The 24,955-nt window shown below is 70.4% G+C and overlaps 7 protein-coding genes across 7 annotated transcripts in view; 4 read left to right on the top strand and 3 right to left on the bottom strand.

Moving 5' to 3' along the window:
- The window catches only part of AURANDRAFT_66734 (hypothetical protein), a gene marked incomplete at both ends in the record, with an annotated part of 10,777 nt that extends 6,779 nt beyond the window's left edge, over positions 1-3,998 (top strand). The window contains 2 exons of the mRNA XM_009041974.1: positions 41-251; positions 301-3,998. Coding sequence (XP_009040222.1) covers positions 41-251; positions 301-3,998 — 3,909 coding nt within the window. The remainder of the gene's footprint in view (positions 1-40; positions 252-300) is intronic.
- Positions 3,999-7,187: 3,189 nt separating this feature from the next.
- Positions 7,188-8,012, top strand: AURANDRAFT_4304 (hypothetical protein; the record flags this gene model as incomplete). Its single annotated transcript, XM_009041911.1, has 1 exon — positions 7,188-8,012. A coding segment is annotated over one exon (825 nt), but the record flags the coding sequence as incomplete, so codon positions are not given.
- A 334-nt stretch (positions 8,013-8,346) lies between these two features.
- On the bottom strand, positions 8,347-9,162 carry AURANDRAFT_13838 (hypothetical protein; the record flags this gene model as incomplete). Its single annotated transcript, XM_009041962.1, has 1 exon — positions 8,347-9,162. A coding segment is annotated over one exon (816 nt), but the record flags the coding sequence as incomplete, so codon positions are not given.
- A 1,673-nt stretch (positions 9,163-10,835) lies between these two features.
- AURANDRAFT_38729 (hypothetical protein) lies at positions 10,836-13,627 on the bottom strand (the record flags this gene model as incomplete). The annotated part of the gene is made up of 2 exons (XM_009041961.1): positions 10,836-11,653; positions 11,856-13,627. The coding sequence occupies 2 exons, from the start codon at positions 13,478-13,480 to the stop codon at positions 10,849-10,851; spliced, it is 2,430 nt and encodes an 809-aa protein (XP_009040209.1).
- Positions 13,628-13,941: 314 nt separating this feature from the next.
- AURANDRAFT_66731 (hypothetical protein) lies at positions 13,942-16,422 on the top strand (the record flags this gene model as incomplete). The annotated part of the gene is made up of 1 exon (XM_009041975.1): positions 13,942-16,422. The coding sequence occupies one exon, from the start codon at positions 13,942-13,944 to the stop codon at positions 16,420-16,422; it is 2,481 nt and encodes an 826-aa protein (XP_009040223.1).
- A 1,383-nt stretch (positions 16,423-17,805) lies between these two features.
- AURANDRAFT_66730 (hypothetical protein) lies at positions 17,806-21,379 on the bottom strand (the record flags this gene model as incomplete). The annotated part of the gene is made up of 2 exons (XM_009041960.1): positions 17,806-20,656; positions 20,727-21,379. 2 exons carry the CDS (start codon positions 21,377-21,379, stop codon positions 17,806-17,808), a joined length of 3,504 nt encoding a protein of 1,167 aa, XP_009040208.1.
- Positions 21,380-22,152: 773 nt separating this feature from the next.
- On the top strand, positions 22,153-23,124 carry AURANDRAFT_31445 (hypothetical protein; the record flags this gene model as incomplete). Its single annotated transcript, XM_009041976.1, has 1 exon — positions 22,153-23,124. The coding sequence occupies one exon, from the start codon at positions 22,153-22,155 to the stop codon at positions 23,122-23,124; it is 972 nt and encodes a 323-aa protein (XP_009040224.1).
- Between the last annotated feature and the right edge of the window lie 1,831 nt (positions 23,125-24,955).

Below are 24,955 nucleotides of genomic sequence, written 5' to 3'. Positions count from 1 at the left end.
CCATGACCTCCCCGCGTCGCACGTCCCGACCGCGGACCAGTTCAAGGCCATGCTCCACGGCCCCGCGATCGAGGCCGCGTTCGAGAGAATCTCCGACGGGTGCTTGACCCCGGAGACGTTCTCGCCCGACTTCTTCGTCGTCCCGAACCAGGGCGCGAGCCACCCCGTCGACGGCTTTCTCTGCGGCAAAGACGGCCAGCCCGAGGGCTTCTTCGAAACCTCGGAGCTCTGGGACGTCGGCGCGTTCCCGCGTCCGCGACGGCCGCGGTTCCGCGCGCGCGATATCGTCTTCCCTCGCAGGCTTCGACCTCGCCGACTACGACGGCGTGTATTTCGCGCCCATGGGCCATTGCGTGACGTCCGGATCCGCGGGCGTCATCGACTACGCGGGCCTCATCGACGGGCGCCGCATCTACGACGTGACGGGCATCTTCCTCGGCTTTAACTTGGACGCGGTCTGCGAGTTCGAAGCCGCGGACTGCGACTTCGACGGCGTCGGCGCGGACCCCTACTGGCCGCCCTTCGACGGCGCCCTCGCGGGCACCTACGTCCACGAGCTCCTGCACTGGATGGGCGCCGGCTACCACTCGAACTTCTACGAGTGCGCGGATCCGAAGAGGGACCTCCTCGACCCGACGCGCTGCCCCGCCCTCGAGTACGGCGACGCCTACAGCCTCATGGGCACGAGCAGCGGCATCGCGCTGAACCTGCCGGCCTACACGCGCTACCACTTCGGCTGGCTCGGCGAGGACGACGTCGAGGTCGTGCAGACGCGCGGCGAGTTCCGACTCGCGGCCGTCGACGCGCCCCGCGGCGGCGCCGCGAAGCGCTTCGCGTACCTCCCGGAGTCGGACCTCTACGTCCACTGGCGGAGCGCGTCGGACCTCCGCGGGGACCCCGCGACGCCCGAGCCCGCGGACGAGTACGCGGGCTTCTTCGTCCACCGCTGGCAGACGCTCGTCGACGCGCACGTGACGTCGTGCGCCGCGGGCGCCGACGAGGTCCAAGAAGTGACGCTGAAACCGAACGCGACGTTCCTCATGAAGTCCCAGGGCGTCGTCCTCCGCGCGGGCGAGGCCGCCGGCGACGCGCGCGGCCTCGAGGTCCACCTCACGGGCGAGGCGCCGCTCTGCGTCCGCGACCTGCCGAGGTTCGAAGTCGGTCTCTTCGGCGTCTTTCACAGCTGCGACTGCGGCGAGAGCTACTACTGCGAGGACGGCGCGTGCGGCGACGGCGGCTACCCGTTCCGGCCGTTCCGGTCCTACGCCGACGGCGTCGACCGCGTCGGCGACTACCCCGGCGGCGTGACGCTCCACATCGCGCGCCACCTCGTGAACACGGACTGGAGCCCGGGCTGCGAGCCCTGGTATCGCGAAGTGCCCTTCACGCTCGCCGTCGCGCGCACGGAGCTGCCGGAGGGCTACGGCTTCGACGCGCAGGTCCACCACATGGAGCTCCGGGCGAGCCAGAGCGCCGAGAAGGCCTTCGCGTTCGGCCTCCCGGCGGACGTGCCCGACGGCGACTACGACACGTGCCTCACGGCGACGAACGAGGACACGGGCCTGCGCGCGGCCATCCTCTTCCGCCTCACGCTGCCCCACGACCGGGGGCAGTGGTGGACGAACAACCGGCCGGCGGAATACGCCGGCGTCGACCCCGAGCTCGCGGCGTTCTGCGCGTCGCTCAACGGCTGCGGCCGCGCGGACGGCGACTGCGTCGGCTGGGTGGACCCGGCGCTCCACCCGCCGGACCACTGCGACCTCGACAAGGCCTGCGACGGCGACGACGCGGGCTTCGGCCCCGAGGGCCGCTGCTGGGGCGACGGCGCGTCCTGGCGCGGCCGCGACCAGTGCGGCGTCGACCAGTCGTTCTGCGTCGGCGGCGCGCCGCTCCTCGACGCGCCGCTCGCCTGCGACGACCCGCTCCCGCCGCCGTGCCTCGACCACTGCTTCGAAGACGAGACGATCTGGAACAAGTTCGTCGACGAGGAAAAATTGACCGACGGCAACTGCGGCGGGCAACACGCCCTCTGCGCCGGCGACCTGTCCGCGAACGAGGCCGACTCGCTCTGGGGCACGCCGTTCTGCGAGACGGAGCACCTCATGCCCTGCGCGCCGAACGGGAGCCACTACTCGAGCGGCCACCTGACGAATCGTCACAGATGCTGGCAGAACGGCGGCGACGCCGCGGATATCGCCTGCGCGCGCGCGCTCTGCGAAGCGACGCCGAAGTGCGGCGGCTACACGATCGACACCCCGGCGAACGCGGCGGAGAGCTACGGGAAGGTCCTCTGGTTCCAGACCGTCGCGATCGAACGGCCGGACGGCGATAACTGGCGCTACGAGTGCTGGCGGAAGCCGCAGTGGGAAACCAAGGAGCCGTGCCACTGCAACGCGCCGGGCGAGCAGACGCAGCCCGCGGGCGCGTGCGCGTCGCCGGGGGCCAACGCGACGACGACGACGGCCGCGCTCTCCGCCGCGCCGACGCCCGCGCCGTCGGAGGCGCAGACGCCCGCGCCGTCGCCCGCGCCGTCGGAGGCCGTGTCGCCCGCGCCGACGCCCGCGCCGACCGGCGACGCGGCCGCCGCAACGTGCGAAGACGACGCGGCCTGGCTCGCGAAGTCGAATAAGAAGGCGAAGAAAAAGTGCCCGAAGAAGACGACGAAGAAGAAGTGTAAAAAGAAGTGCGCGTGGATCGAGGACGCGTGCGTCGAGAAGCTCCAAACATGCGAGGACACATTCTACAAGAAAGGAAAGCCCCAAAAGGAAGGCGCCAAGCTCGCCAAGGCCTGCAAGAAGCAGGGCACGATCGGCGGCGCGAAGAAGAAGGTCAAGGCCAGCGCCGCCTGCCAGAAGGCGTGCGGCACGTGCGACGAGGCCGGCGCGGTCGTCGGCGCGACGACGACGACCGCCGGCTTCGCGAACGACCGCCGATGGTGCCCCACGCCCCGACCGTCGTCCGCGCCGACGCCGACGCCGACGACGGCCGCGCCGTCGCCCGCGCCGACGAAGTTCACGGTGAGCGAGTGGACCGAGCTCACCACTCCCGACGGCGAAGAAGGCCACTGTACGCCGTACGGCATGCTCTGCGACACCGACGGCGCGGCCTACGGCAGTGCTCTCTGCGACGACTTCTACACCAGCGGGGACATGATGGGGTCGCATCCGTGCAAGCTGGGCGGCTGGGACGAGAGCGTCGCCTGCGTCCGGGAGCTGTGCGAGGGCTCGGAGCTCTGCGGGGGCTACACCTTCAGCCCGGGCCCGTACTGGTGGAGCGTCAGCCTCTATCCGGTCGGCTTCGGCGCGCCGACCTACCGGCTCGCGAACACGCACTGCTGGAAGAAGCCGGACGCGAGTTCGGCCGGTGCCGTCGTCGGCGCGTCGACGACGACCGCCGCCTTCGCGGGCGATCTCGGCGAGGGCGAGTCGTGTGGCTACGGCGAGTGCGCGGCCGGCCTCTCGTGCGACCGGAATCCGGCCGACGGGACGAGGACGTGTGTCCGCATCGCGACCGATCGCGGCGAGGGCGACGCGTGTGGCCCGTACTGGGCTGGCTGGCACTACGGCGAGTGCGCGGCCGGCCTCTCGTGCGAGTGCGCCGGAATGTGCGCCGACCCGATGGTCGCCGATTACCCCACGACGTGTGTCCGCTCCGGAGATGGTCCCTCGTGCGAGTCGAAGAAGGGCCGCGACTCCGAGTCCTGGCACCGGAAAGACGCCCCGACGAAGACCTGCGAGTGGGTCAAGAAGAAGCCCTCGAAGCGGTGCCGCAAGAAGGGCGCGACCGGCGCTCGGGCGGAGACGGAGTGCGTCCGCGCCTGCGCATCGTGCCCCTCCGAGGGCGCGTGCGCGGACGACGCCACGTGGTCGCACACCAACAAGAAGAACAAGAAGCTCGACTGCGTCAGCGTCGCGCGGAACCCCGGCCGCCGCTGCGGCCTGTCCGGTGCCGCGGACGCGTGCCGCGCGACGTGCGGTACGTGCGACGAAGTCCCCTAGAGTAGAGCGCCTAAGATCATGAAGCCGAAAGGAGCGCCTGGGGACTTGTCGCGGTCTCCAGGCTGCGTTGGACGGCGCTAGCCTCCTAAAGCCGAGTCGTGACTCGTAAGCGACCCGGTCGCCGCGCGCGGGTTTCGCGTTTAGTGGTCTTCACGATCGCCGACCTGATCCGCGTGCGCCGACGGCCGCCCACGGGCGGCCGCCAAAGTCCCCACGTTAAAGCACCCATAATAATAATAATTACACATAATCGAGCGTCGCTCGCGCGCGCGCGAGGGGGTCATTAAAAATGGAGGGGGTTTATCAAACTTGCGCGGCCACCCTCAGCTCCTCCTCCGCCGGGCGCCCCGGCGCCGCCGAGTCGTTTTCTTGCGCCGCGGTGTTCGCGCGCCGGCGTCGCCGCACGCGGAACACGCAGCACTCGTAGACCGCGCCACCGACGAGCAAAGACAAACAGGCGCTCAGGACGAGCGCGAGGACGAGCTCTTTATCAGCCATCGCGCCTTGATCCTCTTTCGATTGGGCGTGCGCACGGTCTATTCGCCACGATGTGTATCGAAACCCTGTTCCTCCTTCGCTTTAGGATCCTTTGGCCGTCGAGCGGTGCGATGAGGAGCACTGAGAGGGCGGCTAGGGCTGTGACGAATCCACCGGGCGGCGTGTTGAGCGCACGCAGGCGACGAGTTTGGCGGGCAACCAACTTGCTCCAAAGGCAAATTGCCTCAGCTCGCCGAGCTCGGCTCACCGCGCCTTAGGAGGCGTCTTAGGCCTATAGGCCTCGCCTTGGCGACGCCTTTGACGCGTCTGCGGCGATTGAGGCCTCGACGGAGTCCTCGATGGCACTCGACGTGCTTTAGTAGGGAGTGGCGGAGGAAGCTATTGCGACGAGGAGGTCCGCGTAGATGAGGAGGGCGTGGTGTGAGCTGGTAGACGGCCGCGGCGTTCGCGACGTTCGCGGCCACGTCGGACTTGCACTCCGCGACGAGCGCCGGGAGGGTCTTGAGGATGCGCGGCGCGACGCGTCCGCGGCAGCGCCAGCGCGTCGTCACGAAGCGCGGGACCGCGAGGCGCGCGCGGCGCCGCGCTTCAAGTGCCATTCAACTTTCCCCGGCCGGCTCGGACGGGCAGCCGATGGCGAGCAGATCTGCACCGATCTGCTCCTTCTGAGCTCGCACGCACCCCCCGCGACCACGACGCCATGCGCGCCGCGCGTCTCCTGCTCGCAACGATCATCGCGACGACGACCGCCGTCGAGCGCGTCGCCAACGTCATCCTCGTCGGCGGCAACCTGACGCTGGGGTCGCGGTCCATCTCGCTGGCGCAGTACGACGTCGCGGCGCGGGAGTGGAGCGACGCCTACGAGCCGCAGCTCTACGTCTACGGCGAGACGGGCAAGGACGCGGCAGTATACGGCATGGCCGCGAACCGGTCCGGTTCGCCGGACCGGCGCGCGCCCGAGGAGGCGATCGTCGTCGGCCAGTTCGACAGCATCAGCGAGACGTCGCAGTCGCAGTACTGCTCCGTGGGCCGCTGGACGGGCATGCGCAATCCGGGCAAGGCGTTAGCGCGCGTCGGCGACGGCGGCCTCTGCAGCCGCGCGTCGGATCCCGCGACGCGCATCTTCGCGACGACGCTCGGGCGCCGCGAGGAGCTCTTCGTCGGCGGCGCCTTCTCGAGCCGCGTCTGGGACGGCGCCCACTTCGTCAAGGTCGAGCACGTCGCGCGTTTTGATAGTAGGCGCAACCTCTGGATGCCGCTCCGCGGCGGGTCGCCGTCGCTCTCGGCGCCGTGCGGCTCCAAACCCGCGCGCGGCCCGGGCAACGCGTCCGCCGTGTCCGTGCTCGCGCTCGCCTATCTGGACGGGGCCCTCTTCGTCGGCGGCCGCTTCGACGCGCTCGGGGGCGCCGCGACGTCGCCCGGTTTGGTCGCGTGGACCGAGGCCGGGGGTTTGCAGCCGTTCCCCGGCGGCGGCCTCGCGCGGAGCGACGGCGCGGGGCCGGGCGTCGCCCACTCGTTGGCCGTCGACGCCGCGGCGGGCGTGCTCTACGTCGGCGGCCTCTTCGACGCGCTCGGGCCGCTGCCGTGCGACTCGCTCGGCGCGTTTCCCTGGAAGGACGACGAGGCGGAGCGGACCTGGACCTGCCTCCACGACGCGGCCCACGGCTTCGCGACGTCCAAGGCGCCCCTCCAGCTCTTGTACGACGGCGCGGCGCTCTTCGTCGCCGGCTACCCGGCCGAGGGCGGCGCGTGGTGGGCGCAGCACGCGGCGACTGCGGCGATCGCGCGCTTCGGCCCCGACGCGGGCTACGACCCGCCGGCGAAGCGGCCCCGGGGCGACGACGACGAGCGGGATCCGAAGGCGAAGCACCGCCGGGGCCCGTCGGCGCGGCGCCGCGCGGCGGCGCGGCGGCCGGCGCCGGCGCCGCGGCGGCCACCGAACGGCAACGGCACGGCCGCGCTCCGGGCGGCGACCTGGGAGTGGCTCCCGGGCTGGCGCGGCGCCAACGGCACGGTGCTCGCCCTCGCGCCGGGCGTCGGGAGCCTCGCGGGGTCCGTCGTCGTCGGCGGCGACTTCGACGGCGGCCCGCCGGTCGTCGTCTGGCGCCGCGACGACACGCTCGGGCCCTACACCATGGGCTTCGCGGGCGTCGGGCCCCTGGGCGGCACGGTGACGGCCGTGACATCGCTCTACGCCCTGCGGCCGCCGCCGCGCGGGGGCGACGCGCCGCCCGCGCGGCCGAGCGCCGTCTTCGTCGCGTTGCTGTCGGGCACGTGCCTGCTCGTGCTGGCCGTCGCCGCGTTCCTGGGCCGGTCCTGCAAGCTCAGCGCCTACGGCTACGGGTCCCGCAAGCCGCCGGGCATCTCCCTGCAGACGCTGTCCTACGGCTTCGCGCCGGACCTCGACTTCGAGTTCTCCGACGCGTACGAGCACGCGATGCGCGCGCGGCACCGAGCAGGAAACGAGTGATTCAACGTCGCTTCGACGTGATGGTTCCGCGCGCGATTGTTCCAGAGAAAGGATCCACGCTTCGAGAGCGCTCCGAGAGATCATCGCTCGTCCAAAAATCAGCCGAAACGAGTGGAAAACGGCCGAGAGAGGAGCCTTTGAAGTTGGGAATTTCGCACTCTTTTCCTGCCCAGGCGCGGCACCTCGCGAACCGCCACGCGCTGGTCATGATCGACCCGTCGGAGATCGTGCTGCGGGACGTCATCGGCGAGGGGTCCTTCGGGCGCGTCTGGTCCGCGAGCTGGCAGTCGTCGGAGGTCGCGGTCAAGGAGTTCGTGCTCGCGCAGGCGGCGTTCGCGGGCGGCGCGATGCACCGGCGCGACATCATCGAGGAGATTGTGGGCGAGGCGGGCATCATGGCCTACCTGCGCCACCCCAAGATCCTCCAGCTCTACGGCTGCTCCCTGACGGCGCAGGCGATCTGGATCGTCTCGGAGCTGTGCTCGCACGGGTCGCTCCGGTCCGTGCTCGACGACGCGTCGCTGGAGCTCGGGCTCGAGACGCGGCTCCGCATGGCCATCGACGTCGCCGAGGGCATGCTCTACCTCCACACGCGGGACCACCCCATCGTGCACCGCGACCTCAAGTCGCACAACCTCTTCGTCGCCGAGGTCCGGGGGCGCATGCACGTGCGCATCGGCGACTGGGGCTCCGCGCGGGCCGTGGCCATGAGCCCGGACTTCTCGCGGACCATGACCCACGGCGTCGGCACGACGTGCTGGCTCGCGCCGGAGCTCATCAAGGACGCCAAGGGCAGCGAGCGCATCGACGTCTACGCCTTCGGGATAGTATTGTGGGAGCTCGCGACGCGCGAGGAGGTCTACGGCGACCTGAGCGCGGCGCAGATCATCTCGCGCGTGGCCAACGAGGGCCTGCGGCCCGAGCCGCCGCAAAACTGCCCCTGGGGCGACCTCATGGAGGCGTGCTGGGCCGAGGACCCCGTCGACCGCCCGGGCTTCGACGTCATCTTCTCGGAGCTGAACCGCATCCACGAGGAGCTCACGGGCGACGTCCTCGAGAGCGCGCCCCTGGACCTGCCGCCGAGCCGCCACCCGGGCCGCGGCCGCGCGAGCCGGAGCCGGAGCCGCGGTTCCGGGTCGCGGTCCGCGGGCTCCGCGGCGCGCGCGTCGCTCCGGGCCCAGCGCTGGCACCCCCAGCCGCCGGGCGAATCGGGCCTCCTCGCCGCCTTCCGGTCCCTGAGCGGCGGCCAGCGGCCGCCCGCGCGCCACTCCTACGGCGCGGACGCGCGCGGCACGCAGAGCGGGTAACGGGAAAGCGAGGCGGCGTGTGTTTATACGAGGGGCGGGGGGCGCCGTCCTTGGTGCTCTAGAAGCTCTCGTGGATCTTGGCGGCGATGGCGAGCTGGGCCTTGGTGATGCTCGCGAGGTAGGAGACCATGACGATGTCCTGCGCGTCGACGTTCTTGGACCCGTCGAGCACGCCGGGCTCGATCTTGGGCAGGGCCGCGAGGGCCTCGCCGATACACCTCGCCACGGCCGGGTCCGGCGTGACCTCGCCGGATTTGCACTTCTTCGCGTACGCGAGGATCTCGTCGATCTGGCCCAGCAGGCCCTGGAAGTCGTCGCGGACGTCGTCCGCGTCGGACGGGAGCTCCGCGAGGGACTCGGCGGTCGCGAAGGGCTCGTCGCCCTGGCCGCGGATCATGCGGTCGATGCAGACCTTCTCGCCGTCGCTGAAGGTCAGCGACGACGGCACGGGCGCGAACGCCGCCGCGGCGCCGTCGGCGCCCGGCGGCCCCCGGTGGTACGCGGCCGTCTCGACGCCCTTGCCGTCCCGGAGCGACGCGTCGACGACGACGTGCACGGGCGCCGCGCACTCGCGCGAGTAGAAGTCGTGGATCAGCGCCGTGCCGTCGTCCTGGACCGCGCCGCCGCCGCCGGTCGCGTACCATCCCACGACGCGCTCCTCGGAGTTCACGCGGCTCAGGAGGCCGAACATGGACTTGTTGAAGGCCTGGCCCACGGCGACCTCGCCGCCGGACTCCGTGTGCGGCACGGCGTAGGCGTTGCTCACCTCGACGACGCCCGTCTCCTCGTCGAGGTGGCCCAGAAGCGTGCCGATGACGCGCTCCTGGCCCTCCTGCCGCCGGATGTAGTGGTCCAGGATGCCGAAGACGACGATGGGGTGCACGATCACGGACTTCGGCGTCACCGCCGGGGTCTCGGGGTCCACGGGCTCCTCGGTCGACATCGCTGCTCGCGCTCGCCGAGGGGGTCGGCGGCATCTTCGGGTGCACCTTCTCTTGCCACCGCGAAGTTGAAGTAGACTTTATGTATGATGGACGACCGAGCCCCAGGTCGTGTGATGATGGACGACCGAGCCCCAGGGCCAGGCCTCCGGCTTCAAGCCCCACCGTCACCCTCGCGCAGCGCCGGTCGCCTCGCACGCAGCCCCTCGAGCCGGGCCTGCGTCCTGTGCGCGCTGCTCCACGCAGCCTCGTCGCAGTACTTCCCGCGAAGACCCCCAGCGGGCCCGCGCCGGCTCCAGGGCGGTCCCCCGCCCGGCGGCGGCGCGCCGCCCGACGGCGGCGGCGGCGGCACGTCGGGGACGAGCTCCGACGCCTGCCCCGGCGCGGACGGCGAGGCCTGCGAGGCCGACGGCTCCACGGGCTACGCCGACGCGTCCGGGCTCACGTACGACGCCGCCACGGGCCTCTTCGCCGGCGAGCTCGTCACGAACGGCTGCAACGACCACGAGCGGCGCTACTCGAGCGGGCTCTTTGACGGCGCGTCCTACGCGGCCTGCGAGTCGCAGACCATCCCGACGGCGTCCGCGCGGTCCGCGGTGCCGACGCTCGGCCGCGCGGGCATGACGCTCAGCGGCGGCGTCAACATCTACAGCGCCTTCGAGGCCGGCTTCAACGACTGCGCCGACGGCATGCCCTGCGCCTGCTACGGCGCCGAGTGCGCGGGCGGCGTCGACGTCCGGACGTGCGAGGCGCACCTCGAGCACGCCTGCAGCACGTCGGTGACCTACGAGATGTTCGTGGACACCTGCGGCGGCCACGCGGACCCCTACCACATCCACACCGACCCCATCTGCAACTACGGGTCGTCGGACGGCGGCCACTCGACGGCCGTGGGCGTCATGCTCGACGGACGGGTCGTGTACGGCGTCATGGAGTCGGAGGCGTCGCGGCCCTGCGACCTCGACGCGTGCCTCGGCCACGTGGGACCCGTGCCCGCGAACGACGCCTACGGCATCGCCGAGGGCGACGCGATCTACCACTACCACACGAGCGACTCCGAAGCCTTCCCCGGCACCTGGACGCCCGCCTGCTACGGGTCGCCGGACGTCGCCGTCACGCGGTCCATGTGCGAAGACTTGTACGACGAGTGCGGCGACGACGCGACCACGTTCTCCACGGCCGACGGCGACGTCACCGTGGACCTGTACTGCCCCTGCTTCGACCCGCCGGCCTTCGACGAGTGCGCCAACGCGCCGACGGCGGCGCCCGTCGTCGCGCCGACGCCCGCGCCGTCGCTGTCGCAGCGGCCGACCGCGGAGCGCGACGACGACGACGGCGCGCGGCGGCCGCCGCCGCTCGCGCACCTGCTCGGGCCCTTGGCGGCGGGCGGGGCCCTGCTCCTGTGCTGCGCGGCGGCGGGCCTCGCCGCGTCGCTCCGGCGGGACAAGACGCGCGAGAAGCGGGAGGCGCTCGAGGCCGCCGCGGCGGGCCCGCGGGGCTCCGACATCGAGCTCCCCCCGACGACCAAGGCCGGCGCGACCGCCGACGCGCCGACCGCCGCCGACGACGACGCGAAGAGCGACGAGGCGCCCGCGCGGGAGATGGTCTAAGCATGGGGCTTCAAATAGAGCGAATTAGTAGGCCCGCCCCGCGTGCTTCCGGCGGAGCGAGTCGCGCAGCAGCAGCACGCGGCGCCGCGTCGGGTGGCCGTCCGGGAGCGAGCGACACGCGAGGCCGCCGGCGCGTTCGACGAAGGGCAGCGCGCCCTCCGTGTCGCTCCGCGCGTCGTAGAGCATGCAGAGGTTGAAGAGCGTCGGCACGAGCTTGACGCTGTCCTCGCCGTGGTGCCTCTCGAAGATGGCCAGCGCGCGTTTGTACGCGGACTCGGCCTTGGCGCCGTGGCCCTGGCGCGACGTCAGCGCGCCGATGTTGTTGAGCGTCGGCGCGATGGACACGTGGTCCTTGCCGTGGCGCAGCTCCTTGATCTCGACGCAGCGGCGGAAGAGGTCCTCGGCGTCGGCGTACTGCTCCTGCTCCTGCTGGAGCACGGCCAGGAGGTGGCACAGGCTGCTCGCGACGCCGTCCGAGTCGCCGCCGAAGAGCTCCTCGCGGATCTTGAGCGCGCGCTCGTACTTCCACTCGGCCTCCTGGCTGCGGGCCGTCGCCTTGAGGACGTGGGCCAGCGCGTCGAGCGCGGCGGCGACCTCCGGGTGCGCCGCGGGCCGCGACGCCTCGGCGATCTCGAGGCACCGCCGCGCGAGGGGCTCCGCGCGGTCGTAGTCCTTCCGCGACCGGTGCAGGGCCGACAGGTGGCGCAGCGTCGACCCGACATCGGCGTGGTCGGGCCCGAAGCGCTTCGTCCGGATCCGCAGGCAGCGGTCCAGCGCCGGCTCCGCGTCGCCCGGCCGGCCCGTCGCGAGCGCGAGCGCGCCGACGCACCTGGGCAGAAAAATAGTCAACACGACTTCAATATGCATGTATGCGCACGATTTAGTTTTTTCGTTGTCTCAAAGGAACGTTCCGAGAGAAAACGATCCGTCCGAAAATCAGCCGAAACGACTTCGATGTGACCGAGCTAGAGAGGTTTGAAGTTTTCGATGGACGGGGCGTTCCACCGGTTGTTTCCCACGCAGCGGCGCACTCGAGCGTCGCGGCCACGTCCGGGTGCTCGGGCCCCAGCGCCGCCTCCTTGATCGCCAGGGCCCGGTCCACGGCGGGCCGCGCCTCGCCGTAGCGGCCGTCGGCCCGCAGGAGGTTCGCGAGGTTGTGCAGCGCGCGGCCGACGTGCGCGCTGTCGGCGCCAAAGCGGCGCTCGTAGATCGCGAGCGCCTCGCGGTAGAGCGGCTCCGCGTCCGCGTAGCGCCCCCGCAGGGTCAGGATGCCCGCGAGGTTCGCCAGGGACACGCCGAGGTCCTGGTGGTCCGGCTCCAGGAGCCGGCGCCGCACGTCGAGCGCGCGCCGGCTCAGCGGCTCCGCGTCCGCGCAGCGGCCCAGGTCCCGCAGAGCCCCGGCCAGATTCGACAACGAGATCGCGACGTCGGCGTGGTCGTCGGGCCAGCGCGCCTCCCGGATGCCCAGGCTCCGCCTCAGCAAGGGTTCCGCCTCGTTGACGCGGCCGCCCGCGCGGAGGATCAGCGCCAAGTTGTCGAGGCTGTCCGCGACCTCGGGGCTCTCCTTGCCCAGCGCGTTGACGCGGATGTCCAGCGCCCGCCGGCTCCAGTCCTCCGCGCCGCGGAACTTGAGCTGGCCGCAGAGCAGCGCGGCCAGGTCCGCGCACGACGCCGCCGTCGCCGGGTGGTCCGGCCCGTACTGCTTCTCCTTGAGCTCGAGCGCCTTCTTGAAGAGCAGCTCGACGGACCGCGCCTCCGCGCCGAGGCCGCCGCCCATGGTGTGCTCGAGCACGTCGATGCGCCGCCGCGCCGCCGCGGCGTGCGAGAGCTCGCTCATCGTCGTGAGCAGGTCCACGAGGTTCTGCAGTTGGATCGCGTCGTCGTCGAATTCGCGGCAGAGCTTCGTCACCAGCGACTCCGTCGTCGAGAGCGCGGAGACGACGCGGAGCGGCAGCGCGGTCAGCAGCGCCACGCGCGACCGCCGCTTCCGCGCGTCGACGCCGCGGCCCAGGTAGGGCGCGAAGTAGTCCCGGAGCGCGAGCGCGTCGCACTCGTCCTCGACGTCCGTGTAGGACTCGAGGACGAGCTGCACCTCGCAGAGGTGCTGGGACGCCAGGTGCTCGTTGACGATGGGCACGCTCACGGAGACGAGCACGTCGCGCCAGCCCGTGAACGTCGCGTCCGTGAACCGGTTCTTCACTCGGACGATCTCGACGGTCTCGTCGAACGTGAACGCGCGGTGCACGGCGACGAGCGCCGCCTCGTCGTCGCAGACGACGGCGCAGCGCACGACGTCGAACACCGCCGACGGGTCCCGCCCGCCGCCCTCCGCGAGCTTCTCCGCGGCGCGTTTCCGCGGCTTGAGCTCCGCGGCCTCGAGGGTCACGCCCGTGACGTTCGACCGGTCCAGGGCCGCCTCGATGGTCGCCAGGAAGGGCTCGCGCGCGCGCGCCGCGACGGCGAAGAGGTCGTCGAGGCTCGCGACGGGCTTCGCGTCGAACGCGCGCTGCCGCCACCCGTCGCCGACGTTCGCGTAGACTCCTCTCTTGTCCACGGGCGCCCAGGGGATCGCCGCGGCGGCGCCCGTGAGCCGCGCGTCGGCGGCGGCGAAGGCCGCGACGCACTTGTTGAACGCGACGACGTTGTCGAAGAACATGCGGTGGAAGAGGCCCCGCACCTCCGCGACGTGCTCGAGCTCCGCCGTCGGGATCCGCGGCGACCCCGTCGTCGACGGCCGCGCGTTCGCCTTGAAGTAGGCGTCGCCTGCGCGCGACGCTGCGTTAAATCTTTTTGTTTTGGCGGCAAAAGGACGCGGCCGGACGCGCAGGTCTCGTCGTAGGCGACGCCGAGGCGCAGGCGCACGTCGCGCTCGTTCATCTTGAGAGGAGGGGGGCGCTCGGCGCTGGCGCCGGCGCCCATGGTCGGAATAGCGCGCCCGGACGCGCACCTAGCTTTTGGCCATTCGTTACTCAGCAATCAGTCCCACGGGGGCTAAGCTACATGGGGAATGCAGCCCCACCATAGCGCATCCCAAACTGGGGCGATGATGAAGCTGCCCCGACTGTTTTGGGTGATGTTGTTGCCCCGAACAAGGATTCCACCGTCACCCCGACGCCGATGGCGCCGCCGCGCGGGGGCGTGGACCTCGAGGCGTACTACGGCGGGCCGGAGAAGCCGCCGCGCGACCGCCGGTCGTCGTCGGCCGCCGCGCACACGGCGTCGCCGGTTTTCAGTTTGCGCGCGGCCCTGCAGCGCACGGACTGCCCGGCGAGCCCCTGCCCGCCGCCGCGCAAGGACCCGACGCCCTGCACGACCTTCGAGCAGCTCCTGTGCTCCTGCGGCCTGCCGCGCGGCATGCTGTCCTTCGGCTTCGGCGGGCGGCACATCAAGCGGAGCGACGACGCGCCGAGGGACCAGAGCGACGTCCGGCCCGCGGACGACGACGCCGCGGCCTACGGCTGCGCCGTGCGGCTCCTCATCGGCGGCGAGGTGCGCGAGCACGACGTCTGCGCGGCGCTCGTGCGCCGCGGCTGGCGCCGGGCCGTCGCCGAGCGCGTGAGCTACGACCTGCGCCGCGTGACCGGCGTCGACCCCGCGGACGTCGAGAAGCCGCCCAAGGCCATCGAGGCGGCCGCCGGGGAGCCTGCGACAAAAAACCCGCCCGCGCCCGCGCCGCCGCCGCCGGCGCCGCCGAGCCCCGGGTCGTCGTCCTGGGGCAGCGCGCCCGCGTCGCCCGTCGGCACCTGGGAGGAGCCCGCGGCGCCGCCGCCCGACGACGGCAAGTACGCGCGCATGCTCGCCATGGGCGTCCCCGCGACGGCCGTCGAGCACAAGATGCGGTCCCAGGGCCTGGACGAGGCGTCCATCGCCCGCGCGCTCGCCGCGGCGCCCGCGGCGCCCGCGGCGCCCGCGCCCGCGGCGCCCGCGGCGGGCTCCGCGGCGGCCTTCCCGCAGTACGACCGCATGCTGCGCGTGGGCCTGGACCTGCCCACGGTGCTCCACAAGATGCGCGCCGACGGCGTCGACGCCGCGGACGTGCGGCGCTTCGCGGACGCGCGCGGCGGCGCGCCGGATCCCGCGCCGGCGCCCGCGCGGCGGCCCGCGGCGCCCGCGGCGGCGACGCCCGTCGACGCCCCCGCGCCGTCGCCCGCGGCGCCGCGGCGCCGCGCGACGATGACGCTCCACTGGGACAAGGTCGACGCGTCGCGCGCGCCAAAGCTCTGGGCCGAGGAGCGGCCGTCGGAGGCCGCGGCGCTCGACGGCGACGACGTCGCGGCCATCGAGGCCCTCTTCGCCCAGGAGCCGCCGCGCCAGGCGCCGGCGTCGACGTCGGCGCGCCGCGGGTCCGAGCGGCGCGCGCCGCCGCCGGGCGCGGCGCTCCTCGACCCGAAGCGCGCGCAGAACGTCACGATCGCCGTGTCGCGCGTCGCGCGCAAGTTCGACGGCGACATGGACCGGCTCTGGGCCTCCGTCGCCCAGCTCGACGCCCGCCTCGGCGCCGACGACTACGAGCGGCTCCGGCCGGCGCTGCCGAGCGACGGCGAGTGCGCGGCCGTCCGGGCCTGGTTGGCGGCGACGCCGGGCCGCGACGCGGCGTCCCTGGGCGCCGCGGAGCGCTTCGTCGACGCCGCGGGCCGCGCGGGCGACCGCGCGGGGCTCCTCGACACGGCGCTGGCCGTCAGCGGCTTCGACGCGCGGCTCGTAGCCGCGGAGTCCGCCGCGGCGGCGGTCCTCGCGGCCGCGGCGGCCGTGCTCGACAGCGGCGGCCTCGCGCGCGCCCTGCGCCACATCCTAGCCGTGGGCAACGCCATGAACGCGGGCACGGCGCGCGGCGACGCCGTCGGCGTGACCCTCGCGTCGCTCGGGCAGATCGTGCACACGAAGGGCCGCGACCGGTCGACGACGGTGTTGGACTACGTCGTCCGCGCGCTGTCGAAGCGGGGCCACGCGCCGGAGGTGCGGCGCGCCGCGCGGGACCTGCCCGGGCTCGTCGACGGCGCGCGGCGCGTGCCCGTCGCCGACGTGCTCCGGGAGCACCGCGCGCTCGAGGACGCGGTCCGCGGCGCGCGGCGCGCGCTCGCGGCGGCCGCGGCGGCGGCCGCCGACCTCGACGGCGCCGTCGCCGACGAGGAGATGGAGAACATGGCCGAGCACGAGGCGCCGCGCTTCTTCGACACGTTCACGAAGTCGGCGGGTTTTTCGCTCTTCCGCGCGGCGGAGCGGCGGCGGTCGCGGTCGCCGTCGGTGCAGGCGGACGCGGCGCGGCGGCGCGGCGCCCACGCCGTCGCCGGGCGGCGCGTGGCCCGCCTGGGCGCTTTCGTGGACCGGTCCGCGCGCGCGGCGGCGCGGTTGCGGCGCCGCGTCGAGGACGTGACGTCGAAAGTCGACGCGCTCTGCGACTACTTCGGCGAGGACGACTCGACGAAGATCCTCGAGGATCTGCACGTGTTTCTCCGGGCCCTCGTCGCGGCCCTCGCCAAGGCCGACGACGAGCCGGGCGCGGCCCGCGACGCGGACTACGACATGGCGGGCGGCCGCGACGCGCGGCGCCGCATCCTCGGCCGGCGGGAGGCGCTCTTCCCGAGCAATGCCCAGTGATAAGGGCGACGTTAGTGGACTCTCTCGGGGGGGGGCACGTCGCGTTGGCCTGAATGCGTCTCTAAACTTGTCTCTAAACGTACGGCTCCAGGGAGGTCGGGCTTGCCCTTGGGACTCCCTCAGGCCGCCTTCACCACTCGCCTGTCAGACCGCAAAATTGCCACACCGCGACGCGCGCGACCCCCCGCTCGCCCTGCCCCGCGACGCGAGGAGTAGAACGCGCAGGGCCACTGGACGCTCTGCACGTCCGAAGACCAGAAGGCCTTCCCTACATTGTAGGGTGCCGTTCCGGATGGCGAAGCTCGTGCCCACTGATGATCGACTGATGCGGCTCGTTCCAGTCCTCGATTTCATCTCTGCTCACTTAGACGTCGCCGCGACGACCGCCTGTCTGAACCGCACGTTTCGTCAAGAGATGGGCGTGTTCCGCGCCCGGGTCGAGGAGGTGGGACGGATTTCGCGGCTCGCTGGCGTTGGCGGCGGCACGCGCGACGAGGAGAACAATCGAATTGAAGGTCCCTTGGCAGACACCGCGTTTCTGCTCGTGGCGCGGTTTTACAGTGGACTCTTTGGTCTTGATTTGATGAATTGCGCGCTGACACAACCACTCTTGTTTCTCCTTCCAGACGCGTGTCCGAAGCTTCGCCTGTTGGCCGTCCATCGTATTCAAGAAAATTATAATCAACAAGAGGAGTTGTCGAACCTGTGGGCGCATCTGTCCAACCTTTGGGGACCTGAACGCACAACTCCTCAGACCTTGAAGAAGCTTAAGATTCGTATGCCAAATTTACAAATATATGCTTACGACGCCCACTTTGATATGCACCTTCCACCTCATTTCTCTGGCGGCCTCCCTCCAGTATACGCGGTTGGACGCGCTGTTACGACAATTCGCGGGGCCTACACGAGGTTGTTGCTGAAATTGCATAGAGTGCCACAGGTATCGCCACAGGCGGGCCGTCCACCTACGGACGCTCGACTGGTATTTCGCGGACGCCACATCCGCGACGACGAGACCTTCTTCCAATTGCACAGGAGCTTGAGTGAAATCAACGGAAACGACGACAGCTGGTTTGAGCCACTGGACATCCACGTAGAATTTACGGAGGAGGAGGGGCTGGCAGCGTCAGCTGTGGAATTAAAAGCGGCGCTCGATGCCCTCGAGGAACCTCCTGGAGGCTACTACTAGAAGTACTAGAAGTAGTAAGAAGGGAGGAATCGAGAGCTGCTTAACGCCGACCTACTTGTAAATATTCGGGCCCCGGCGCCGCGCACGAGAACGTGCGCGATGCCGCGAGGGGGGGGCTTCTCAGCGCAACGCTGGATGGGCGGGGGGGGATGGGCGTGGAGCGCGCGGCCGGACCTTGGTCGTCGTCGGGGGCGTCAGTACTGGAGCTCGTCGACGTCGCCGTCGGGGCCGATGAGGCTCGTCTTGGCCTTGCGGCGCTTCACGGGCTTCGCGTCGTCCTCGAGGTCCGGGTCGAAGGTCTCCGTGGCCGCCGCGGGCGCGGCCGCCGCGGCCTTGGCGTCGTCGACGAGCTGCTGGGCCTCCTCGATCTCGTCGATCGTCGCCTGCGCGCGCTTGACGGACGACGCGTAGAGCATGGCGACCTCGCCCGTCTTGCCCAGGGGGCCGACCCACGCAAGGACCGCGCTGAAGAAGACGAGCGAGAAGTTGAGCGACAGCGCGATCGTGAGGAGGATGAAGATGCCGAACTTGTAGAAGAAGATGATCTTCGCGAAGAACATGGGGATCGACGCGCCGATCGTCGAGATCGCGCCGGAGAGCACGGACGAGCCCGTGTGGACGAGCGCGTCCGTGACCTTGCCCTCGCGCGTCGGCGCGTGCGACTGCATGTAGGAATCCGCGAGGTGCACCGTGTAGTCCACCGAAAACCCGATGACGATGACGATGAGGATCGACTCGAGGGGCCCCAGGCCCCAGCCGACGATCTGGAGGAAGCCGAGCACGAACGTCGCGATCATGCCGATGGTCGCCGTCGCGATGGACGACGTCACGTAGTTGCCCGTCGAGTACGTGAGCACGAGCCACGCGAGGAAGAGCGACAGGAGCATGTTCGAGATGCCCGACGGGACGAGCATCTTCGAGATGACCCACATGTTCGCGCCCGGCACGTAGACCATGGCGCGGAGCGGGTGCTTCGGGTCCGAGTTGTGGTCGTCCATCCAGTCGTCCCACTTCTTCGCCATGCGCAGGCCGACGGCGTAGTCGCCCTCCGACGCGCGCAACGTCGTCTGGACCTGCACGTCGTAGAGCGCGGGCCGCTCGAAGGTGCCGTCGCTGCGGCCCAGGAGGTAGAAGTAGTCCTCCCACCACTTGCGGTCCACGGGCCGCGCCGCGAAGGCGTCGAGCTCCTGGACGACGACGTGGTCCGGGTAGGTGCACTTGAAGCGCGTTTCGTCGCTGCTCCCCGCCGTCTCGTCGACGCAGACGCGGCTCGGCAGCGGGAAGAAGCCGACGCAGTTGCAGCCGTCGACGAGGGGCGACGTGCCGTCGAGCTCGAGCGCGCTCACGCGGCCCGTGGCCGGGTCGACGAAGCCGTCGTCGAGCGTCGCCGGGTCGGGCGACAGGTCGAAGGTCGGGAAGCAGGGCTCGCACGCGGAGACGCCGCCCTCGGCGGCGTAGGACCCGCCGCCCTGGGCCGTCGACACGTCCTCAAAGTCCCTGAGCGCGTGGAGCAGCGACTGGACGCCGTAGGCCGCCTGGACGCCCGCGGACGCGCCGGCGTCGGGCGTGTCGGCGAGCGAGCCCGTCGAGGACCCCGCGAGCTGCGCGTTGATGCCGTAGGCCGGGTCGATCTTGAGGCCGCGCCGCGGGGCGTAGGCGAGCTCCTCGGCGACGTTGAGGAGCTGCTCCTGGGCCGCGACGGAGTCGACGTCGAAGCTCGCGTCCCACTTGGCGTCGCCCGACGCCATGCCGACGAAGCGGAAGTCCGGGCCGTCCCACGCCAGCGGGTCGCGGTGCTGCAGGCCGAAGACGACGTGGACCATGAGCGGGTTCGCGCTCAGCGGCTTCCACTCCTCGTTGATGGCGTTGAGCTGGTAGAAGTTCGAGTCCTCCGGGAGGAGCGTGTAGCTCTTGAAGGGCGTCGGCTCGAGCATGGACGCGAACGCGACGGCGACGCCGAAGAGCGCGACGTGCAGCGCGACGAGCTTCTTCTTGTGCGCGAAGATGAAGGGCGCGAAGCTCGCCTTGAAGAAGTGGCCGTGCTCCTTCGGCGCGTCGTCCTCGGGCTTCAGGCACGCCGGGCGCGCGGCCCAGAGCCGGGCCCGCGCGGCGCCGAACGGGTACGCGATCTTGGAGACGTGCGACTCGTAGACCAGGACCACGGACGGCATGAACGTCGTCACCGCGCAGTAGTTCACGAACACTAGCAGCGCGGCGAAGACGCCGAAGGTCACGACGCCGACGAAGTCGGAGCTCAGGTTCGAGAGGAACGAGAGGATCGTCGTCAGGGACGTGACCATCATCGCGCCCGCCGCGTGGTGCCAGACGTGCGCGAGGCGCTGCGGCTCCGAGTCGTAGTCCACGGCGCTCGACCCCTTCCACGTGTCCCAGTAGACGAACAAGTCGTCGGCGCCGATGCCCATGATGATGAAGAGCGCCAAACCGCAGAAGACCGAGAAGTAGTTGTAGCCGAGGCCGTCGCCGTGCGGCCAGCAGTACCGGTAGAGCAGGTTCGCGCCCGTGAAGGACGTGATGACGTAGCCCATGCCGCAGGAAGCCACGAACAGGGACCCCGTGTAGTAGGCCATGTACGCGTAGACGATGGCGATGGACGCCGCGATGAGCTTCAAATCCTCGCCGACCTGGTCGCTCACGGCCTCGTCGCCGACGAAGCTGTAGGTCGTCGGGTACGACGAGTCCGCAAAGTCCTTCACGAGGTCGTCGAGTAGCTCGCGGCGCACCCAGGCGTGCAGGTGGTCCTCCTCCTTCTCCTTGGCGGAGTCGTCGTAGTACGCGATGTGCGCGCCGCCGAGGATCGCCGCCTCCGTCTCGGCGTCGACGTAGTGCGACACGGCCTTGCGCGGCGTGCCCGCGTAGGCGGCCGTCGCCAGGATCTTCGACTCCAGGTTCGACGCCGTGAAGTCCTTGTGGAGCATGTCGCGGAACGACGCCGCGTCCGTCGACGCCAAGATCGTCGCGACGGTTCCGGGAACGTCCTCGAAGTCCGGGTCGCCGTACTTGTCGAAGAGGAAGACGGGAGAATACCTGCGGGACGGCGCGATCGCGGCCGCGGCGGAAGCGGAAGCGCGCGCGGTACTAGGCGCCGCGGGACTACGGGGGCATGCAGCCGCGGGCATCCGACGCGAAGTAGGTGCCGCCGACGCCGTTGTCGACCGCCAAACTCGGCGCGACGACGCAGTCCGGGTACCCTTCCGCGTAGATCAACGCGCACCGGTCGCCCCAGCCCTCGGCCTCGGTGATCTGGCGCTCGCGCTCGCGGAGCGTGTCGAGGCCCTTCTTCGTCAGGGCGTTGCCCTTGGTCTCGTCCTCGAAGGACCCCTTGAGCACGGTCAGCGCGATGGGGTTCGCGTTGTCCTGGCGGGCGCACTTGCCGCCCGCGCGCGTGAAGTCCGCCTCGTCCTCCGCGCGCTCGAAGGCGTTGCTTCTAGCCTGGTACTCGTCGGTGGGGATGACGATGCCGACCTCGCCCAAGTTGTCGAGGTTGATGGGGTCGAGGCCCCGCACGGCGAGCGCGATCGTGAGCAGGAGGAAGCACGCGTTGATCGCGAGCAGGAGGCAGAACACGGGCACGCGGCGCGCGCACATGAGCTTGAAGACGGGCGACGCGTCGTCGTCCTTGTTCGACCGCTCGTTCTCGCCCGAGGCGATGCTCGGGAAGCCCAGGGGCGCATCCTCGTCGATGGCGGCGAGGTGGCCGTCCTCGTCAATCTGGGAGCCATCGAAGAGGGGGCCGGCGCCCTTGCCCATGGCTGTTCTCGGCGCGGGCGACGGCGAGTCGGCGTATCCGGCGTCTGTGGGTGTGGTCGAGGGCTCAACTCTGCGCGCGGCGTGCGGTGTTCAGCCTTGTTTGATTCGAGCGTCGCGCGGAATCGCGGCGATCCACTCCGACACAGGGGGATTTGCTCCGCGGTGGCGCCCCGGCCGACCCCTCTAGCGGCGCGACGCCGTACTCGAAAGTCACGATCTTGAGCGCGCGATCGAACCTTCATAGTACCGTCGACTAGGAAACCAAGGGGCACGTCCAACACCATCGATGGTGGCGAGATCGGCTGTGCCGGATTTGTCCGTAGGAGCGCGGTGGACGAACGAGGCCCGTAGGGTGGATTTTGGACCGACACCGAAACTGCGTCTCCGACGCCTTCTCCGGCACTCACCAACCGTCCAGGGCGACGCCAGGGGTCATGGGGCGTCGCCCCGACCACAAAAAGCAACCGTTCTGCACCTATACGCAGCGCATGGCTGGCGCGTATACGCGCGTATTCGTACGTAGGCGGTCCTTTTTCGAGGATATTGTGCCGAGATCGTCGAGTTAGAAAGAGCTTGCTTCACGCGAGCGTAGCCACCGGACCTCTCTCGGCGCATGCAAAAAAACGTGACTTAGACGCCGCCGTTGCGCGACGCTGCCGACGTTGCCGAAGAAATTCAGCAGATATTCAGCGATCCCGAACGAGCTGCCACTGCCGCGAAGCACACCGCCGACGACATCGCGCGACGCAACCTCAGCACAGCAGCAAACCATCATGGCCCTGCCCGACCTCGTCAAGGGCGTCCTGTCCAACGGCATCGCCGGCGCTCTCCTCTACGCCGTGGCGACGTCGCTCGACCTCGCGACCTACGTCAAGGTCGCGCTGGCCGTGCAGTACGGCGTCTACCTGGTCCACGGCCTGCCCTGCAAGAGCGAGCGCTTCTACGACCTGTCCGGCAGCCTGACGCACCTCTGCGTCATCGGCGCGGCGCTCGTGCAGGAGGCGCCGCGGACGCCGCGGCAGATCGCCGTCGCCATCGCGGGCGTCGTCTGGTGCTGCCGCCTGGGCACGTTCCTCTTCCTGCGCATCGAGAAGGACGGCCGCGACGAGCGCTTCGACGCGCTGAAGAAGCACGCGCTGCGCTTCCTGGGCGCGTGGACGATCCAGGCGCTCTGGGTGTCGCTCGTCCAGCTCCCTGTGGTCCTCGTCAACGACCGCGTCGACGACGCGCCGCTGGGCCCGGTCGACGCGGCCCTCGCGGCGATCTGGTGCGCGTCCTTCATCTTAGAGACGCTCGCGGACGTGCAGAAGTTCGTCTGGCGCTGCGACCCGGCGAACAAGGGCAAGTTCATCACGGTCGGCCTCTGGCGATACGCGCGCCAGCCCAACTATTTCGGCGAGATTTTCATGTGGCTCGCGCTCGCGGCCGTGGCGACGAACGCGGCGGCGGGCGCCGACGACTTCAAGCGCGTCGTCTGGTCCTTCGGCTCGCCGGCGTTCACGGCGCTGCTCCTGCTGTGCGTGTCGGGGCTGCCGATGGTCGACCGCGCGTCCATGAAGAAGTGGGGCGACGACCCGGCCTACCTCCACTACGTCAAGCACACGTCCTCCGTCGTGCCCTGGAAGCCCGCGCCGGCCTTCTCGAAGGAGGCGGCGCCGAAGAAGGCCAAGGCGGCCGCGGCGGCGGCGACGCCGGTCCGCCGCAACCCCGCGCGCGCGGCCAAGTCCGCGGCCAAGGCCGAGTAAGAGACCCGAGTTTTTTCAGGCCGGAGAAAGGCCCCCGTAGGTGCCCCTCAAGGTGCCCCACTTCAACGATGTCAACGATGCCGAGGCGAAGATCAACTTTTCATACACGCACGATGTTGGCGCCGTAGCGCGTTCTTCCGCGGCGGTGTGTGTGTGTGTGTGCGGTGTGTGTGTGAGCGTAGCGCACAGAGCGACCGAAACAGATGTCGACGCGGCGGTCCATGAAGGAGGAGGAGGAGCGCCCCCCGGGCTTCGAGGCGAGCTCGCTGCTGCCGTTCCCGAGCTCCGTGCGCAGCCTCCTCGGGAGCCAGGTCGAGGCGCGCCACGAGTCGGGCCCCCAGTTCAGCTTCTACGGCCCGGCGGGGACGGACTTTGGCACGCGGCGGTGCCGCGCGCGGACGAGGCTCAAGACGACGGAGTCGCCGGGCCCCGCGCGCTACTCGACGCACAACATCAACCCCGAGCTCGTCTCGACGAAGAAGCGCCAGTCGACGAGCCACGTCTTCAGTGCTCCGCGGCCCGCGTCCGTTACTTTCGCGTCCCTCGACACATGTCAAACTCGTAGGCCGCAAGGCGTCGTGGAACGAGAAGCAGATCGCGCGGCTCAACCGCCACCGCGCGCGGCAGATGGACTGGCCCTGCTCCGGCGGCATCAACCCCGTCTTCATGGAGGAGAAGCACACCCGCCAGCAGTACCCGCGGTGCCACTTCGGCGCGCAGACGACGAAGCGGCCCTTCTTCGGGCCCCTCGCAAACTCCGCGGGCGCGGCCTCGCGGCAGACGTCGAACGTCATCCCCGGCGCCCTGCGACGGGGGTCCGTCCGCGGCGTGTCCTCGAGGAGTTTACTCTAGCTTGTGTCCTCGAGGAGTTTACTCTAGCTTGTGTCCCCGAGGAGTTTACTCTAGCTTGTGTCCCCGAGGAGTTTACTCTAGCTCGCGGCTCGACCGTCGGGCGTCAGACCACGACGGCTTCGAGCGCCGTCGACTTCACGTGCACCGTCGCGAGTTCGCACGACTCCGCCTCGTCCAGTTCGCAGCAGTCCTTGAGTTCGCAGCAGCTGTAGCCCCGCACGAGGCCGCAGCCGCCCTTGGCGGCCGCGTCTTCCGCGGCCCGCTGTTCCCGCTCGATCGCGCGCGTGCGCTCCGCGGCCGCGTGGCGCTCGAAGCGCAGCTTGTGGACGCGGGCGACGAGCGTGATGAGCTCGCCGGAGAGCTGCGTGCGGGTCTCGGGGCCCGCGTGGATGAGGATCTTCTCGAGGCGGTCCACGAACTCGTCGCGCGAGATCATGCCGTCGCCGTTCGCGTCGAGCTTCTCGATGAGGCTGAACCGCACCATCTTCAGCTCCTTGCCGTCGATCAGGGACTGGTCGTTCGAGAGGTCGCCGAAGACGGCGGTGAGGATGTCGCGGCAGGGGTACGCCGACGCCTCGGCCTTGGGGCTCGACTTTTTGCTGCCGAAAAACATGGCGCGTGGGATCGCTGGCGGGACGGTCGCTTTGCGATGCGCGGAATGCAACCGGGGCCGCGCACGGGCTGCGTCGAACGCGGACGAATGCAAATGGTGTTGGGAGCCAACACGGCAGCGTCCGAAAGGGAAATGTCATGACATGATGGCATCCAAAAAGGTAATATCTCCTTCAATAACTTGGTCAACATGGGCTGCCCACCTGTCGGTTGACGATGTGCTAGCTTCTCACCGCGAGATGGGCTGCTGCGCCAAGGAGACGGAGGAGGAGGCCGCGGCGTCGGCCGCGGCCATGTCCGCCGACGGCCCGCTCGCCCACGCCAGCGGCCGCTGCACGGACGTGCTCTGCCTCCTGATCCTCGTCGC

This window comes from Aureococcus anophagefferens (assembly GCF_000186865.1).
Source record: "Aureococcus anophagefferens unplaced genomic scaffold AURANscaffold_25, whole genome shotgun sequence".
Classification (NCBI taxonomy): Eukaryota; class Pelagophyceae; order Pelagomonadales; family Pelagomonadaceae; genus Aureococcus; species Aureococcus anophagefferens.
Note: the sequence above shows the minus strand (reverse complement) of the source record. Positions and strands in the feature narration are given on the sequence as shown.